This window comes from Onychostoma macrolepis, chromosome 07 (genome assembly GCF_012432095.1).
Source record: "Onychostoma macrolepis isolate SWU-2019 chromosome 07, ASM1243209v1, whole genome shotgun sequence".
Lineage (NCBI taxonomy): Eukaryota > Metazoa > Chordata > Actinopteri > Cypriniformes > Cyprinidae > Onychostoma > Onychostoma macrolepis.
Window position 1 is genome coordinate 37,342,259 of NC_081161.1, and position 17,464 is coordinate 37,359,722.

Below are 17,464 nucleotides of genomic sequence, written 5' to 3' on the forward strand. Positions count from 1 at the left end.
CCCAACATTCTTCATAATATATTTTGAGTTCCACAGATGAAAGAAACAGGTTTGGAATGACATGAAGGTGAGTAAATGAAGACAGAATTTTCATTTTTGGGTGGAATACCCCTTTAAAGAAGGTAAAAAATGACTTTATCGATTAAAAAACTCCTTTTTGTTTATTACATTTGTTTATTCAATTTTAATAACTTTGAATTTGAGTATTGACAGTGTCTATACACCAATGGATTCAGTATATGAATTGGAACATACAGTATATGTTCTGTAAAAGGCTATTTTTACAAGTTTTATATGTTGTATTGTAAAGCTGATTAAGATATTAATTCATACTGGCAATTATACACATTTATGTTCATTTAGAAATAGGCCTTCAGTCTGCACATTATGTTAAAAGACCATTTAAAAAAAACTGTTAAAAGACAAGATGTTTTAATGCTCTCAAAATATTTGTATAGAGATATATTAGTGATATGTTTGACTATGGTATAATGTATTAGTATCTAATAATGTGTTCCAAGATTGAGTTTTATTAGTATTATTAGTCTTTTTAGATGCACACCCTCTCACTTTCATTGCGCATCCGTGGGTAGCGTCATAACGATGACTGGCTGAAAAAGACAGAAACGGTTTACAGTCGAGAACTGCATAATACTGTGCATCATTCATACTGCTCACCAGCATCGACAGATTATATGAAATGAGCATTGCTTACCACATCAGATCTGGGAACGCAGCAAGGAATCACCTTGCAGCAGTATGCGGCTATTGTGACAGAGAGGACAATCTGAGTCACCACCGTGAGCTGATCTAATGCATACAGTAGATTAAATGCCTTCTGTAAGAAAAGAGGATAAACAGTATATAAATATACACTGATCAGCCACAACATTAAAACCACCTGCCTAATATCATATAATTCCCCCTTGTGCTGCCAAACCAGCTCTGATTCGTCGAGGCATGGACTCCACAAGACCTCTGAATGTGTCCTGTGGTGTCTGACACCAAGACATTAGCATGGATTGGATTTGTTGGTTCAGCACATCCCATAGATCAGGGGTGTCAAACTCGGTTCCTGGAGGGCCACAGCCCTGCACAGTTTAGATTCAAGCCTAATTAAACACACCTGATCCAGCTAATCAAGTCATTTAGGCTTATTTGGAAACTACATGGTATGTGTGTTGGGGCAGGGTTGGAACTAAACTCTGCAGGGCTGCGGCCCTCCAGGAACTGAGTTTGACACCCCTGCCATAGATGCTCAATTGAGCTCTGGGAATCCCTATCTACAAAGGGGCCTTGGGCATTCATGATCCTGACCTCAGTTTACCGGTTGTCCTTCCTGGCACCACTTTTGGTAGGTAACAACTACATACCGGGAACACCCCACAACAATTGCCGTTTTTGAGATGCTCTGACCCATTTGTCTAACCATCACTATTTGGCCCTAAGTCACTCAGATCTATTCATTTGCCCATTATTCCTGATTCTAATACATGAAATTCAAGAACTGACTGTTCACTTGCTGCTGTGTATATACAGTATACATACACACACACACACACACACACACAAACAAATACAGTGCCCTCCACTAATACTGGCACCCTTAGTAAATATGAGCAAAGGCGGCCGTAAAAATAAATCTGCATTGTTTATCCTTTTGATCTTTCATTCAAAAAATTCACAAAATTCTAACCTATCATTGAAGTAGAGCTATTGAAAAGTGGGGTGAAAATCTCATTGTGAAATAAATGCTTTCGTTAGTTCATGTTGGCCACAATTACTGGCCCCCAATATTGCAATGTCCTTTTCCCTAGATAACAGCTCTGAGTTTTTTTTTGTTTTGTTTTTTTATAATAGCTGAAGAGTTTGGAGAACACCTGATAAGAGATCAGAGACCATTCAATCATACAGAATCTCTCCAGATCCCTCAGTTTCACAGCTCCATGTTGGTGCTTCTTCTGTTCAGTTCACCCCACTCATTTTCAGGTCATTGACCCATTTTTGTGTTTATTTTGATGTTTGTTTTGGATTGTTGTCCTGGTGGAAGATCCAAACATGGACCATTATAAGATTTCTAACAGAATCAGTCAGCTTTAGATTTTTTATCTGTTTGTATTTGATAGAATCCATGATGCCATGCATCTGAACAAGATGTTCAGGACCTCTGGCAGAAAAACAGGCCCACAACATTAAAGATCCAGAAATATATTTAACTGTGGACATGGGGTACTTTTTCTTTCTTTTTTTTAATCCCTGTTTGTACTAAACTCATCTGGTGTGTTTGCTGCCAAAAAGGTCTTTTTTAGTTTCATCTGACCATAGAAGCCAGTGTCATTTGAAGTTCCAGTCGTGTCTGATAACTGAATATGCTGGAGTTTGTTTTTGGATGAGCGAGGAGAATTTTTCTTGAAACCCTCCTGAACAGTAGAGGGGTGTTTGATTTTGATTTTTTTTTTTTTTTTTTTTAAACGGGCTTTCTGAACCAAGACTCAATTAATTTCTGCAGTTCTCCAGCTGTGATCCTTGGAGAGCCTTTGGACACTAAAACTCTCCTCCTCACTGTGCATTAGGAAGACGCATCCTCTTCCAGGCCATTAACATCTTTAGTTGATAGGAACCTCTTAATTATTGCCCTGATGGTTGAAATGGGGATTTTCAATGCTTTAGCTCTTTTCTTACAGTGACTTTCTGTTTTGTGAAGCTCAACAATCTTGTTCTGCACATCAGAACTATATTCTTTGGTTTTACTCATTGTGATGGATTATTAAGGGAATTTGGCCTTTGTGTTTCTCATATTTATAATCCTGTGGAATTATAGTCAGGCTGGTGTGCTAAAAAATGTAAATATGAAAGGGAATATACTTCAGAGATATTCAATGGTATGGAGGTGTAAAATACTTGAGTAATTTTACTTGATTACTTAAGTATTATTTTGGGGGATTTGTACTTTATTCAAGTACATTTTAAACTGACTACTTGTACTTTTACTTGATTACATTTCTGAAGAAAAAACAGTACTTTTCACTCCTTACACTTTTATTTAATCTTGAAAAGTACATTACATTTTTATTTTATCTTATGCACATTAAATATGGTAAACGGAAGCTCAAACGTGCGTGCCTGATGTGAGAACCAATGATCATTGTTTCATGCATCAAGCACACATATTTCTACTTCAGTTATGACTTTCATCAGGTAAATGTCTGGCTTCAAAAGTTCACCATCAAATCCGAGGAAGCATATTGAGGTAGCAAAGTTGCCTTTTCCCAAAAAATGTTTATTCATTATTTGTTCTGTTTTGATAGAGCCATTAGCTGTGTAATATATTATCTGAATACACAAGATTGAGTGCAAATAAAATCAGTGATGAGAATTTAAATACCATTAATATTTTTGTGGAAATATTTTCTTAATTAAAAAATCTCCAAATGTGTTTAAATAAGCATTGTTTGTTAAATTAATTGTAATTCATGTTTAGTGATGTTCTCACCAGGTAGTGGATAAGTTGTATTTATAATATGTCATTATATGACACATTGAGTAGGAATCAGGACTGTCAATGTTTTTCTTAATAATTACATGATTTGCTCATTAATTAATCTAAATAGTAACAAATAATTATAAGATTAACAACACACAAAAAAGTGGCCTTTCAAAACGTTAATGTTGTATGTTTTAATTCTATGACTCTCCTCATTAATTCAACACATTCTAGTATTCTGTGTGGAATATGTTTCTAGCCTCTGCATCACATCTTGCTCTTCAAAGGAATAGTTCACCCAAAAATGAAAATTCTCTCATCATTTACTCACCCTCACGTCATTCCGGATGTTTATGACTTTCTTTCTTCAGATGAACACAAGCAAAGATTTTTAGACCAGATAATGCAAAACCGAACCACTTCAGAACCCACACCAAGTGAACACGACGGTCAAGTTTAAAATATTAGTATTTGTATCCTTCTTACATAAGCCTATCATTTCACTTAAGAAGACACTGATTCATTAACAGGGGTTGCATGCGTTACTGTCATATTCACTTTGTGTAGTTTTTGAAGTGTCATTTTTGGATGTCCCATACACGTGATTTTTTTTTTCTAAAACCCTTAGTTTGTGTTCATCTGATGATAAATGAAAGTCACATGGGTTGGCATGAGGGTGGAAAGGATGGAGTTTCCTTTTAATCCCTTTCTCTGTATTTTTTTCCGGTGTTCCGCTGTGCTGCATTTTAATTGTTGTTGTTGCACTAGGTGATGTTTTATTAACAAATTTCGGGAGGAGCTCGCACAGATAATTAACACGGCCAATTCATCATCAGTAATTACACCACCTATCTAATCAGCACACTCTGGGTCCGGGCTAAATGCCGAGCTCGGACCCCTCTCCCCGGACAGGGGGAGTACCCTGGACTCGGGAGTGATTACCGAGCTAGGAGCCCTCCCCCTGGACAGCACGCCAAATATGCACAATCTTTACTCAGTTTATTATAGGTAAGAGTGAACTCGTGAAATATACGTGTTTGACCTGTACCACTGCATTTTGTTTCGTTTTCTACCTTTAACCAAACTTCTGAATGTCTGTCAGAAAAGAAAGTACTTCTACTTTTTTAATACTTGAGTACAATTTAAAGTTGTACTTTTACTCAAGTATGTTTTTGTCCAGATACTTGTACTTTTAATTGAGTAAAAATTTCACTGAGTATTTGTTCTTTCATTGAGTAAAAGTTTTGAGTACTTTTTACACCTCTGGAGATATTTTACTCATGAGAATTTCTAGGGGTGCCAATAATTGTGGCCAACATGCATTGGAAAAAAACATTTATTTCATCATGACATATTCTCCCCACTTTCAATTGTTTTACTTCAATGAAAGGCTAGAATTTTTGAATGAAATATCAAAAAGATGCAAATTTATTTTCACAGCCACCTTTGCTTATATTTACCAAGGGTGCCAATATTAGTGGAGGGTACTGTATATACAGTGCCCTCCAAAAGTATTGGAACAGTGAAGACAAAATCGTTCTGTTGGCTGTGGAGTCAAGACATTTGCAAATATGATGAAAAGATGAATATGAGACAAAACTACAGAATGTCACATTTTATTATTAGCCGTTTCAACACATACATGTTTTACCAAATAAAAAGAACAGCACTTTTAGAGTTCATCCCACTCATTGATGTGAGCATAAGTATTGAGACAGTTGAACATAAAGCAGATATAAAAGATTAAAAGCTATTATTTAGTTGCAGATCCCTTGCGCACAATTACAGCAGTGAGTCTGTGACCCATAGACATCACCAGACTCTTGGTTTCATCCTTTGAAATACTTTTCCCAGCCTTTAATGCAGCCAATTCCAAATGTCCTCTTCAGCTGGTGAAATTCATGTTCAATCGGATTTAAATCTGGAGATTGTTTTGGGCAATTTAAGACTTTCCATTTCTTTGCCCTTATAAATTCCTTGACTGAACTGGCAGGGTGTTTTGGGTCATTGTCCTGATGCAATATGAAGCACTTCCCAATGAATCTGGTGGCATTTTCTTGAATATTGGTAGGCAAGATGGTTTTGTTCTCTTCCAAATTCATTCTGCTACTGTCATCATACATTAAGTCATCAGTAAAGTTGAGAGGGTCTGTTCCAGAGGCAGCCATGCATGCCCATGCCATGACACCACCTCCATCTGCTTTACAGATGAGGCTGTATGCTTGGGATCATTGCAGTTCCCTTTTTTTCTCCACATTTTTGCTTTCCCATCACTTCGATAAAGGTTCATCTTTGTCTCATCGGTCCATAAACACAGTTCCAAAACTCTTCTGGCTCACCTTTGTGCTTTTTTGCAAACTGTAATCTTGCTTTTCTATTTTTGGAGCTGGTCAGAGGTTTGCATCTTGCTGTGTAGCATCTGTTATTCTGTGTCAAAGTCTCCTGAGGACAGTAGATTGTCAGAACATCACCCCAGCTTTCTGGAAGTTGTTGGTGATTTTACAGACACGTCTTTTAGGGTTCATTTTCACAGATTTTATGATTTGCCTGTCATCAACTACTGTTGTTTTCTCAGCCGATCAGGTCGTTGTTGGTTGTTGGTGGTTTCCAAACTCTTGATTTCTCCATGCCCTTTATTTTTGCTATAGCTCTAATTGACTTCCTCTTTTCTTTTAGCATCCAAATTGCTTGCTTTTCTCTCAAAGTCAGCTCCCTCATCTTCATCCTGGTTTGTGTGTGTCATCATCGAATGCAAGATTCAGAATGCAGAAGTAATGGATATAACTGATACGGCAAATTCCCTGATTTTAATATCTGAAGAATTAATGCAACAGGACACAGCTGATCACTTAGAAAGACCTGTGAGGCAACTGTTCCAATACTTATGCTCACATCAGATAGAGGGATGAAACTCTAAAAGTGCTGAACTTCTTAGCTGGTAAAACATCTGTGTGTTAAATCACCCAATAATAAAATGTGACATTCTGTAGTTTTGTCTCATTTTCATCTTTTAATCATATTTGTAAATGTCTTGACTCCACAGCCAACAGAGCAATTTTGTCTTTACTGTTCCAATACTTTTGGAGGGCACTGTACATACAGCCTAGCGATTTGCATGTGAACAGCGTACAGTGACACTAATAACATTAAAATTTTCTATTAAAAATGGTTTGCTTACCTCTAATTGTATACATGTGTCACTGTTATTATACTGATACCAGCAGTCAACGATGCGTGAATATGGCTCAACAATTGTTCCCAGAAGACAGAAGACATATGCCACACATGTGACCACCTGCATTCCCAAACAAGCCTTGAGCTGATGAGAAATAAAACGACAAACACACACTCAGGAATGCTTATTTGTAAGTGCCTCTTCAGTGATATTCATTCACTGGATACATTCTGCATAGTGCATAACTAGCATAGATGGTACATATTTTTAATAATATTTCATAGTTTTTGCTGTGATCAGGGATTGAACGATTACCGGTTTGACAATAAATCATGATAAAATTCCCCACGGTTAGTAGTTTGGGCTCTTAAAAACTTACTGTTGGCAAGTGAAGTTTCTGTGCTGCTATGGCCACACTGCCAGAAATAATGCCCTATTTAAAGGAAACATAGTGGTAAATCATATTGAAGGATATTTTTGTAGACCTCTAAACCAATGCCAAATAAAAAAGCTGAAATTCTGTAACATTTATACTATCAGAAATTATACCTTTAAATATAAAATTAATAAATACTACATTATTTCATATTATTACATACAAATTAATTAATTCTTTTTTTTTTTTGAGTAACCATACTAAAATAAGAAAACCTTGCTAACTTTTATTCTACACTAAGCTTAGCCAATAAGTAAATAAATGCAATCAAATGGTATTGGATTAAAAAAAAAATCTAAATATCATGACATATGACAACTCCACTTCTTTTTAAACATATAAGCAGGCCTGGTGATAATATTTGTACATACTGTACAGTTCAAACATATTACAGTAAAAACATATAAAACTGACACTTACAACACATGAAAACGCCAGGATGAAGCTATTTAAAATTAATTCATGTAGTCGTAGGCTTATATAAAACGGTATTCTGCAAACAACGAAGAAGACAGTCAGCGCGATCTCTGTCACCTGCGGATGAGACAAAAAAAAAAAAAAAAAAAAATATATATATATATATATATATATATATACACATACATATATATATATATATATATATATATATATATATATATAGCCTATATATCCGTCAGTAGATGTGTTTGAGACTACATTGTATTCTCCTTCGATATCAACTTCACGTGTACCCCTAAAATCTTGGGTTCCGCCTCGAGGTACTTGTATTTTTGACGGGGGTTCTTCTGGAAAGTAACTTCCAGTAAGGTCCCCGCCTCGGCCGAGCCGCTCGCGCTCTGGGCTGCAGATGCAGCGACAGACGAAACATCCCCAGAAACCTCTGGCTCCTCGCGTTCGCCTGTGCATTTAAAACATCGTCAAAAGTTTTCCATCAGTTCTGGCTCGGTTGGTACAAATACCAATTTATAAAATACACATTATTTCTAAGATATCTTACTGGTCATTTTCTTCTGCTGGTCTTCAGTGTACGCGTTCAAAACAATCGCTATTGTATCGCGGCCAAAATCCCTTAAAAAGGCTCCGTTGTGCCCCCCAATAGTATGTTCCTCCGGTTACGCAGGAACACCCTTCTCCCGTTGTGGGGTTTTGGGAATGTGTCCGCCCCTCTCCCATCTGGAGCATAAAGAGTTCAGTCTTTCGACACAACAGCTGGAAAGGCTGAACTTGAAACCACAGACGTCTTTTACAGTGCGTTTATCCTCAAAACTTTTTTTTTAAGTTTGCAAAAAACGATGTCAACGAACACGTCTGAGCTGTATGTAGGCTCTATAAAAGCATTAGACAAACGTGCAGAAATGAAAAAGAAAATAGGAGGTTATTGAAAGAGAGAGACAACTTTACGATGTGTATATTGATAGTCTAAATGAGATGAGACAAATAAGGCGTAGCTGTATTCAGTTCCTCTCTTTATTTTTTGACAAATGTGAAATGCTTTTCACTACGTCCACTAGGCTACTGTGTTTTTCCTGACCTACTCTGGTTTCAAATTTCCTGCCAGTTCCCAAAGTAAAGATGCAACCACGCACGCAGCGCGTGAGCTCTCGAGCGCCACTCCTCTATTGCATGTAAATTTGATTCTAGTGCTTGTTTTTCTCTTAGCAGGAGCGCTCGTTCCAGGTTAACACCACTGCACTCATGTGAACTTGGTCATGCGAACAAAAAAACTCCAATTTTCGTTGGCTCCACTGATACACAAGGTAATCCGCGTGAATTTATTTAATGCAAGTGAACTGCTTTTCACATAAGACACAACATACACTGTGCAAGGTGATAAAGACAAACTAAACCGAACCAAATTTAAACATATCCCCATGATAATGCCTTGTTTACTATATGTTCTATTTAATGCTGCATATTAAATATAAAATAATCATAATCACTGATTTTTGAACACAATTTTTTTTTATTTGTAACCAAAATTACACATTACTCCCAATATTCAGTGCATAAATGCAGCTTCAGATCACAATACAGTATAGTAAAGCTCTTCAGGTTTAAAAAAAAAAAAAAAAAAGAATACTAGGATGCAACTGCTTTTAAAATCCTTTCTATTTTTAATTACACAATGCAAGCAAATTAATTCCCTTTTATATGTTTTAAGGCCCCTTAGGAAAGAATAAAGCACTGTACACATTTATCAGATTAACAATGGCTTATTAGCCTATATCACAGAAAATGCATTGTGACAGACAGTGAAGAGCACTTATAGAAAAGAGCACTTACACGTAAGATGGATCAACAGTAGATCATAAATCCTTTTGTAATGTCAGTATTAGGTTAGGTTCTTTAAAAAAAGGTAATTAGTATACAAATGCAGGCTAAATAAGGCATGTACTGTACTAAGCCAATTGTTTGTTTGGTTCTATTATGATCTTATAGTGATGTAAAAATTGTGATGGCAACTTCAGCTTGTGTTAGGATGTGGAATACTGTCCCTGCACAGTAAACATTGTTTGGACGGACCCTAGGCCATCCATGTTCACCATACATAAGTAACATTTACTTAAGAAATACATAACAGCATTAAGATTCCTGTAAACTGGAATTGCTGATATTCTCACGAGTTGCAGGCCTCTATAGTGACTGGTACCCATCAGTCCTTCGTTTCCTGCTGATGAGGTAAGCGATGACTACAATGACGATGAGTATGATGAGGATTATGCCCACGGCGATGGGAACGCGGTAGTCAGGTTGATCAGCCTTGCATAGTTCAGCTGTTGTACAAACACAGAGCACAATGAACTTGTAAGTCATTGTAAGAAATGAAAATGAAGTCAATGTTGTACTTGAAAAAAGGTAAAGCTGGTATATGCTACACAACTTTTCAAATCTGACCAGATTTTAAAACACTAGGCATCATACGCTTATTGACTTTGTAAATGCTTAAATGTGCATCATTGCTTGGAGATGCATGACAAATGAAAACCTGTGTCCAAATATGCCCACATCCATACAATATACTAGGTGAAATACAGTATGTGAGCCGAGTAATTTTTTTTAAAATTAAAATTCACAGTATTCATAAACAATATGCAAAAAGTACATTGATGACCTACTACTTCTGGTGAGATTCTGAGAAGTGGACACTTTACTAGCAAATTAGGCCACAGAAGTGGATTTGTGATTGGCAGTGTTTCGATGCAAATGACAATGTAATAGGACACATGACAGCAACAACATGGCGGATGTAGTTGTCTAAACGGTCGCGAAGCAAGTTTTAAACAAATTTTTGATGTTGTGGGCCTATATTTCAGCTGGAGGTCCTGGACATCTTGTTTAGACACATGGCATCATGGATTCTATCAAATACCAACAGATCAACTCAATAAGTGACTGACTCTGTTAGAAATCTTATAATGGGCCATGTTTGGATCTTCCAACCGTACAATAACCCAAACACAAATCTCAAAAACAACACAAAAATGGGTCACTGAGCACAAAACCAAGCTTCTGCTGGCCATTCCAGTCCTCTGACCTGAACCCTGTAGAAAATGAGTGGTGAACCGAAGAGAAGCAGCACCAACATGGAGCTGGGAATCTAAAGGATCTGGAGAGATTCTGGATGAAGGAATGGTCTCTGATCTCTTGTCAGGTGTTCTCTAACCTCATCAGGCATTATAGGAGAAAATTTAGAGCTGTTGAATTGGCAAATGGAGGTTTCAAAAAGTATTGAATAAAAGAGTGCCGTTAATTGTGGCCAATGTGTATTAGAGAAATTTATTTCCCCACATTTTAAATTTATTATCCAATGAAAGGTTAGATTTTTGTGAATTCTTTAAATAAAAGCTCGAAAGGATTAACAATGCAGATTAATTTTCACAGCCTTCTTTGATCATATTTACCAAGGGTGCCGATATTTTTGGCCATGACTGTAGATACACAACAGATATAAACAATACTTATACACAGGTGGTCAGTAACAACTGCTCATTTTCAGTTGTGTTGAAGATAATATTTTCATTTACATGACTTTTAGAGCTAACAAATTGTGTCAAATATTTAAAAAAAAACTAATAAGAGTTCAATTAAAAAGTAGCAGACTTTCATTTAAAAAACATGCTGGGAATAAGATCCACATTAGTTAATAGGTGGCCTTTGGACTTAATAAGACATCTCCTTAGTAACATTTGTTTAGAGTCATTTGGCTGGTCTAACCAGATCTTTTGTATTGCCATGACACTTTTGCCATGATCTTTGTAAACAAGCTTTATGAAGTATCTAGGACATAAGGTATACAGTGCATAAAAATAGTGCTGTCAAACGATTAATCGCAATTAAATAAAAATAAAAGTTTTTGTTTACATAATACATGAGTGTGTACTGTGTATATTTATTATGTATATATATATAAATAAATAAATAAATACAAATGCATGTATATATTTAAGAAAAATTTTATGTTTATATATTAAATATTCATATATAATATAAAATGTAATAATATAAATATATAAATGTATATACACGTAAATATTTTCAAAATATATACTGTATGTGTGTGTATTTATATATTCATAATAAATAAACACAGCACACACACATATATTATGTAAACAAAAACTTTTATTTTGGATGCGATTAATCGTTTGACAGCACTACATAAAAATGCAAGGAGTCGAGTTCAATAGCAACATAACTTGTAAGCTTGTAACATAAAGTAGAAGTTACCATTATCCGCTACAAGGATGGAGTGCTTTAAGATAATGAAGCGTCATCACTCTATACTTACGTGGTCCGAATTCGTTGTTTTTGATATTGAAGGCCTGAAACCTGAATTGGGTCAGATCCAGACTCACACCAGCCCCCATGTACACCGTCTCAGCCTTGCAGGAGTAAGAGTGACCCAGATCCACAGAAAACAGCTCAAGAGACCTGTTCAGCCCTGTGTAATTGCTTAACACTTTGTTGACAAAAATAAAAATTATTTGATCAGTGTTGGCATGAATATGTAAAAAATGCTAAAAACATTAACTAAGTCTCTTGTTGTTCTTAATTCCACAAACTTAACAAAAATAACAATAATACTTCCTTATTCTTTCTTGGCAGAATGTCACATTTATTGTTGTTAAACTGGTTGACCTGCATGGCCTAGTGTTTGTTTATTGAGGCTTGGCTATTTATGTCATTTTAAAAAGATTCTGAAGCAAGAAATCTGTCTTCAGTAGATTTTTGAATAAATAAGTTAAAAATTATATATAACTTTTTACAGTTAAAATAGACCAATACTAAAATGTAACCTCTTTATTTATTTAACTATACAGATAAAAGTCAAAAGTCCCAGGAATAAACTGCAGAAAACTGAAGATGTGTGTTGTTGTGGGAGTTTTACAAGGAAAATTGCAATAGTCAAATATGACAGGATATATACCATTTCTTTCGAAAGCATAGGTCAAGTCGTATTGGACAAACTCGATAAAGATCTTTTTTGTTGCGTCATTCTAGAAAGTCAGAAAAAAATGATTATTTTAGTGGTAACCCAAAATAAATACATAAACGCAACAGAATAAGAACCATAATATATCACAAAACCATCAAACAAATACATATTTGAAAGCCCATGAATCCATGGGCTTTCCATGAATCAATTAGTCATAACAAAGTGCACAACAAAATAATGAACAAACCTGATCCTTAATGAGTAACAAACATTATCTACGTAACTGCAGCATATTGATAAGATGTGTATCACAATCAGTCTGCTGAGAACACCTGGTGCCTCCCTGTGAGCCTGTCGGTTAATTTGTTGCTGGGATGCGGTTTAGGTTTATACCAGACAGAAAATAAATAATGCAGTCTTTTTATACTTCCTCCTAAAGTGCCTCAGAGTTCCGTTTTTCAGACCACACAAACTCAGGTTGTATTGAAAGATACATGTCTTTTACCAATAAAGACCCTAGCCTGATACAGATGCTAAAATAATTTTCTAGATTTAAAAAAGTTTGATATGGTTTATTAAATCTTTTGTTGCCACTTACCACATTTGAAACACATCATTGATAAACATTTTGATTAAATTTCATCATACATGAGAAGATTGTTTGGAATAGACTATTTTTGAAAATCCATAGACAGACTTACTTTATTAAATTTGAAGGAAATTCCACCTTCGTCGAAAACGAGACTGATAGAAACTACATTTGACAAGCATTCTCCATTGCCTTTAGTTTTGCTTGGCTGAACAATGAATGTGCCATTAGCCTAGAGAGACAGAAATGCTTCAGAACAACAGATAATATTTATATGGAACATGGAAAAATAACAAGGTGACAATGTGAAGTGGTTTAGATATAAGCTGAATCACATTTGAATGTAGATCAGTCACACCAACACAAAACATCTTACCCGGCTGGTGTTCACACGGATCCCGATTGCCATGTCAAGCATAAGACACAGTGTGCCTTTTTCATCACTAGCATTATATTTCCCCATTGTCATGTTGGTGGGTGGTGTTGGCATTGGTATTGATGTAGTAGTGGAAGGTGCAGAAGTTGTTGTGTTCGGGCTGGGGCTGTGTGTTGTCGTGTTCGGGCTGGGGCTGTGTGTTGTCGTGTTCGGGCTGGGGCTGTGTGTTGTCGTGTTCGGGCTGGGGCTGTGTGTTGTCGTGTTCGGGCTGGGGCTGTGTGTTGTCGTGTTCGGGCTGGGGCTGTGTGTTGTCGTGTTCGGGCTGGGGCTGTGTGTTGTCGTGGTCGGGCTGGGGCTGTGTGTTGTCGTGTTCGGGCTGGGGCTGTGTGTTGTCGTGGTCGGGCTGGGGCTGTGAGTAGTTGTGTTCGGGGGCTTGTGGGTTGGTTTATTCAGATCGATGGTTGTTGGGGTTGCACTGGGGGCCACATAAGCTGCACTATATTCACCTGAGGTGAGAGCTGAGGAGAAAGATGCAGACAGAGAATGTAAGAAAATTTGTTTCCAAATGGGAGCTAAATCTGACAAAACCTTCAGTGAAATCCTCAATTAGAAAATTATTCTGCTTTTAATAATAATAATAATAATAATAATAATAATAAAAAGCTAAACAATAATTACCATTATATATTAAAAAAATTACTAGGTAAACGTTTTTGTGAAGGAAAAAATAAAATAGACACTATATGCACAGAGCGTCCATCTGTTCTGCACATGGAGTGCTTTTTACATACATTCACTTCCTCCCTAGCGCGCGCTGTCACAAGTGTACACAAGTCAAAATTTCCCAATAGGGAAATGTGATAATTCACTTCAGCCGATTTCACGTGATGTCTGATCGTTAGATTAGCCGCATAAAAGAAATATAAGTGCTGACAATGTGATTGACACTCTCTTTGGTTTAGGGAAAGTTTCGCAGGTTACCAGTTCACCAGACAAAAAGTACGCTTGTGTACACTGTCTTGTGAACTGCACTTATCCATTTTAAATATTAAGAGGAGCAAGAGAAAATATATAGCCTACAATAAAAAAGAAGTTATATACAATAGTAGACTATTGAAAGACAAATTGCACTGCATTGTGAGGAACCTGAAAGATTAACTACTTAAGTATGGCACTATGTCCATAAAGGTGCAATAAAAGTGACTGATTTCAGCAATACGGTTGTGTTGTATATAACGTAAAATCTAATCAGCCTAATATTTAAAAGTTGACCTTTAGTTTTGTTTTACTGACGTTGTTTTAGCGTTTTGTTTTAATGGCCTTCTATTCAAGTCAAGCATAGAATCGAAACTACGGTATTTCCCGAAAAGTAGCCAAATCCAAATTATAATCTCTTTTATTTCATTTAAAAATCGTTCTCACGAGGTCAAATTTTAAATATGAATTACAATTATATGTTGGAATAGGCTACAGCCACTTCCTTATTGCTGAAATCAATCAGTTTTATATTGGTTTGCAACTTTTTTTGGACATAGTACCGTAATCTTTCAAGTTTCTTAGAGTTCAATGCAATTTCAAATGTTATATCAATAACTACCACAGTATTTAATGGTGAACACACGGTAAATGCATATTTCAAATCGAGTAGTGCAATAAAAAAAAAATACTTTACCTGTTGCAGCAATGAAAAGCGCGATCAACAATAATCCGTATTTCATTTTCGCCCTTATTCCGATGTACCTGACACAAAAACTTGCTGGATTGTGAGCTCCAAAGCGGCGCAAGTATCTGGCGTTGAAAGCCTCTCGCACACTGCACTTATTCGCCTGAAACGAAACCACTGATAAAGTGCAGGAAGTTTCCACGCTCGCTTTGAGTGTTTGTCCAATCACAACTCTAGTGAGGCGTTCAGCGTCCCAGAAATTCAATACAGTGACCGAGTTAGATCTGTAGAAAGCGAAAATTAACTAATGCTAAGATTTTGTCACTGTTATATCTATATTTCTTGTTGGAACATTTAGAACTGCTTTTATGAGATACTTCATCGTGGTTATCTTGAGTTTATCTTTGAAACAGATAGCGCTGCATTGATAATCCTGTTTACAAGATTTCATACTTAGATTAGTTGTTTCATTATCGCTCTTTTCGCCATCATTAAAACTTTTACATGTCATGCACTTCAGAAAACTATTATAGACATTCCCATGAAATAAAACTAATAAAAGTGGTTTTATTTCACATGGAATGGCTACTTAAACTATGCCGCCATGTTAAGATCAAATCTTTACCTCATTTTACTAGATATTTTTGTTTTGCAGAATAAATATATCATGGCTGACTGCAAATAGCTAGCGCATCTTCTACAATATCAAAAAACTGTATTGTTTAGGTGCCATATAAGTTTATGACAACAGCTATATCAGCCAGTGCAACCTTAACAAAAAAAATGGATCGTGCTGATTTCACACCTTCTCTCTTTGTCATACTTTCCTTTAAATAAAGACAGAAAGCCCTAAAATAAATAAATACAAAAGAAAACAGCAACAAATGGCATCAGTTAATTTTTATTTGTCTTGATAATGCAAATACAGTCGTTAAAAACTCCTTACAAATTAATCTAAGCAGGAAGTTGTTATTTTGCTGATCTATCATGTGACAAATGCAGGAAGTGAAAATTTGACTCACCATGCATGACACAGTTAAAGGAGGAGAGCCTGTTTAAGCATGTCTCAATACACACCCAACTGTCAAAGTTTTCACACAATTATCTCTTAATATAGGCCTACAACTATCTGAAGTCTGGGAAAATACATTGAAATCATGTAACATGACAACACATGCTTGCTGAGATTTGTTTTATCATAACCTCTGGATCTCATGACTCCCAGGGTAAGGTGGGGAAGTTCTGTAATTCATAGTATGTGGAAAAACAAGCACCGGAAATGCTGATCGTAATGCGTTGCATTTCTCATCTTAGACCTGAAGATAGAAGTCACATACTCTTGCATTTCCAGTATACAACTAAAATTATCTCTTGAATCCTTCAAGACAAAGAGAATGTAGAGATCTTAAAGCCCTTCATTTCCATTCAGACCAAATTCCTATATTACACAGTACACATCCAGTGCTCTTCCTATCAGTTCTTGTTTGTTTCTTCATCTTCGTCATCTTCACTACTACTGGATTCCCCAAACAGGTCTTTTCCACCAGCAGTGCTGGATTTTGTGTGTGCATCTTGTTTGCTGACCGTCATGGAGATTAGAGTAGAGATGTCACTAAAGCCCAAAAGCAGTGTACTGTTGTCGGGTTCGTGCAGAGAGATGGTCTGGATCTTGGAGTCAGGTGTGAAGACAGACAACATCGTACCATTGTCCAGGTCCCACATGCTCACTGCTTCTGTTCAACAAATAATTCAAAGGATTGAACGATGCATCCCGTATAATAAGGCATGCCTGCAAATGTTGGCAATTTTTATCTCATTTTAGTATCTCGAACACAAAAAATGATTAATCTACTGTGAAGATGCAAAGACCCTATTAAAGGTTATTGCACACTGAGTCCGAAATTTTCACGTTAAAAAATAAATACGACCTCACGCTGTGTCAATCACATTTACACACTGCCTCCGAAAATGTCATCCCTCTTTAAAAAATTTGGATCAGGTTTGATTTTCCACGTTTTCGCATCCATAGAAAGCATTTTGATATAGGAGAGGATGACGAATACGAAAAAACTGAAAAAAGACATACGAAAATTTTTGACTCAGTGTGCAAGACCTTAAGACATCACCACCACATCCCATACTAAACTTTAAAGATTACCAAAGTCTGGATCTTATTCTTGACCTAGATTAAACTGATATCATCTAGAACATGTCAACACAAGTATGAGCAAAGGTCTGCTGTACCTGATAATAAAATAGCCTTGGATTGTACTTCAGTGATAAACAGCAAGCTGGACCAGTTAAGATTTAAACTCCCGTAGC

General features: G+C 36.3%; 2 protein-coding genes across 2 annotated transcripts; both read right to left on the bottom strand.

The window, feature by feature from the left end:
• Nucleotides 1-154: 154 nt before the first annotated feature.
• LOC131543684 (uncharacterized) lies at nt 155-8,344 on the bottom strand. The gene is made up of 7 exons (XM_058781314.1): nt 8,075-8,344; nt 7,809-7,975; nt 7,516-7,629; nt 7,039-7,092; nt 6,663-6,803; nt 716-838; nt 155-611 (listed from the first exon to the last, which is right to left on the bottom strand). Exons 1-7 carry the CDS (start codon nt 8,079-8,081, stop codon nt 573-575), a joined length of 645 nt encoding a protein of 214 aa, XP_058637297.1. The 5' UTR covers nt 8,082-8,344; the 3' UTR covers nt 155-572.
• Nucleotides 8,345-9,020: 676 nt separating this feature from the next.
• cd68 (CD68 molecule) lies at nt 9,021-16,182 on the bottom strand. Its single transcript, XM_058781311.1, has 7 exons — nt 16,165-16,182; nt 15,152-15,305; nt 13,480-13,997; nt 13,216-13,335; nt 12,506-12,575; nt 11,867-12,037; nt 9,021-9,851 (listed from the first exon to the last, which is right to left on the bottom strand). The coding sequence occupies exons 1-7, from the start codon at nt 16,165-16,167 to the stop codon at nt 9,712-9,714; spliced, it is 1,176 nt and encodes a 391-aa protein (XP_058637294.1). The 5' UTR covers nt 16,168-16,182; the 3' UTR covers nt 9,021-9,711.
• Nucleotides 16,183-17,464: the final 1,282 nt, after the last annotated feature.

What these genes read in the sequence shown, in the direction of transcription:
- LOC131543684 (XM_058781314.1), bottom strand. An exon ending in TCCTGGCGTTTTCATGTGTT is followed by an intron (nt 7,093 to 7,515) that starts GTAAGTGTCAGT and finishes TCCTTTAAATAG; the next exon opens with GGCATTATTTCTGGCAGTGT. An exon ending in AGAAACTTCACTTGCCAACA is followed by an intron (nt 6,804 to 7,038) that starts GTAAGTTTTTAA and finishes ATTTCTCATCAG; the next exon opens with CTCAAGGCTTGTTTGGGAAT.
- cd68 (XM_058781311.1), bottom strand. An exon ending in TTTCCTTCAAATTTAATAAA is followed by an intron (nt 12,576 to 13,215) that starts GTAAGTCTGTCT and finishes CTGACTTTCTAG; the next exon opens with AATGACGCAACAAAAAAGAT. An exon ending in CTATGCTTTCGAAAGAAATG is followed by an intron (nt 12,038 to 12,505) that starts GTATATATCCTG and finishes TTGTCAACAAAG; the next exon opens with TGTTAAGCAATTACACAGGG.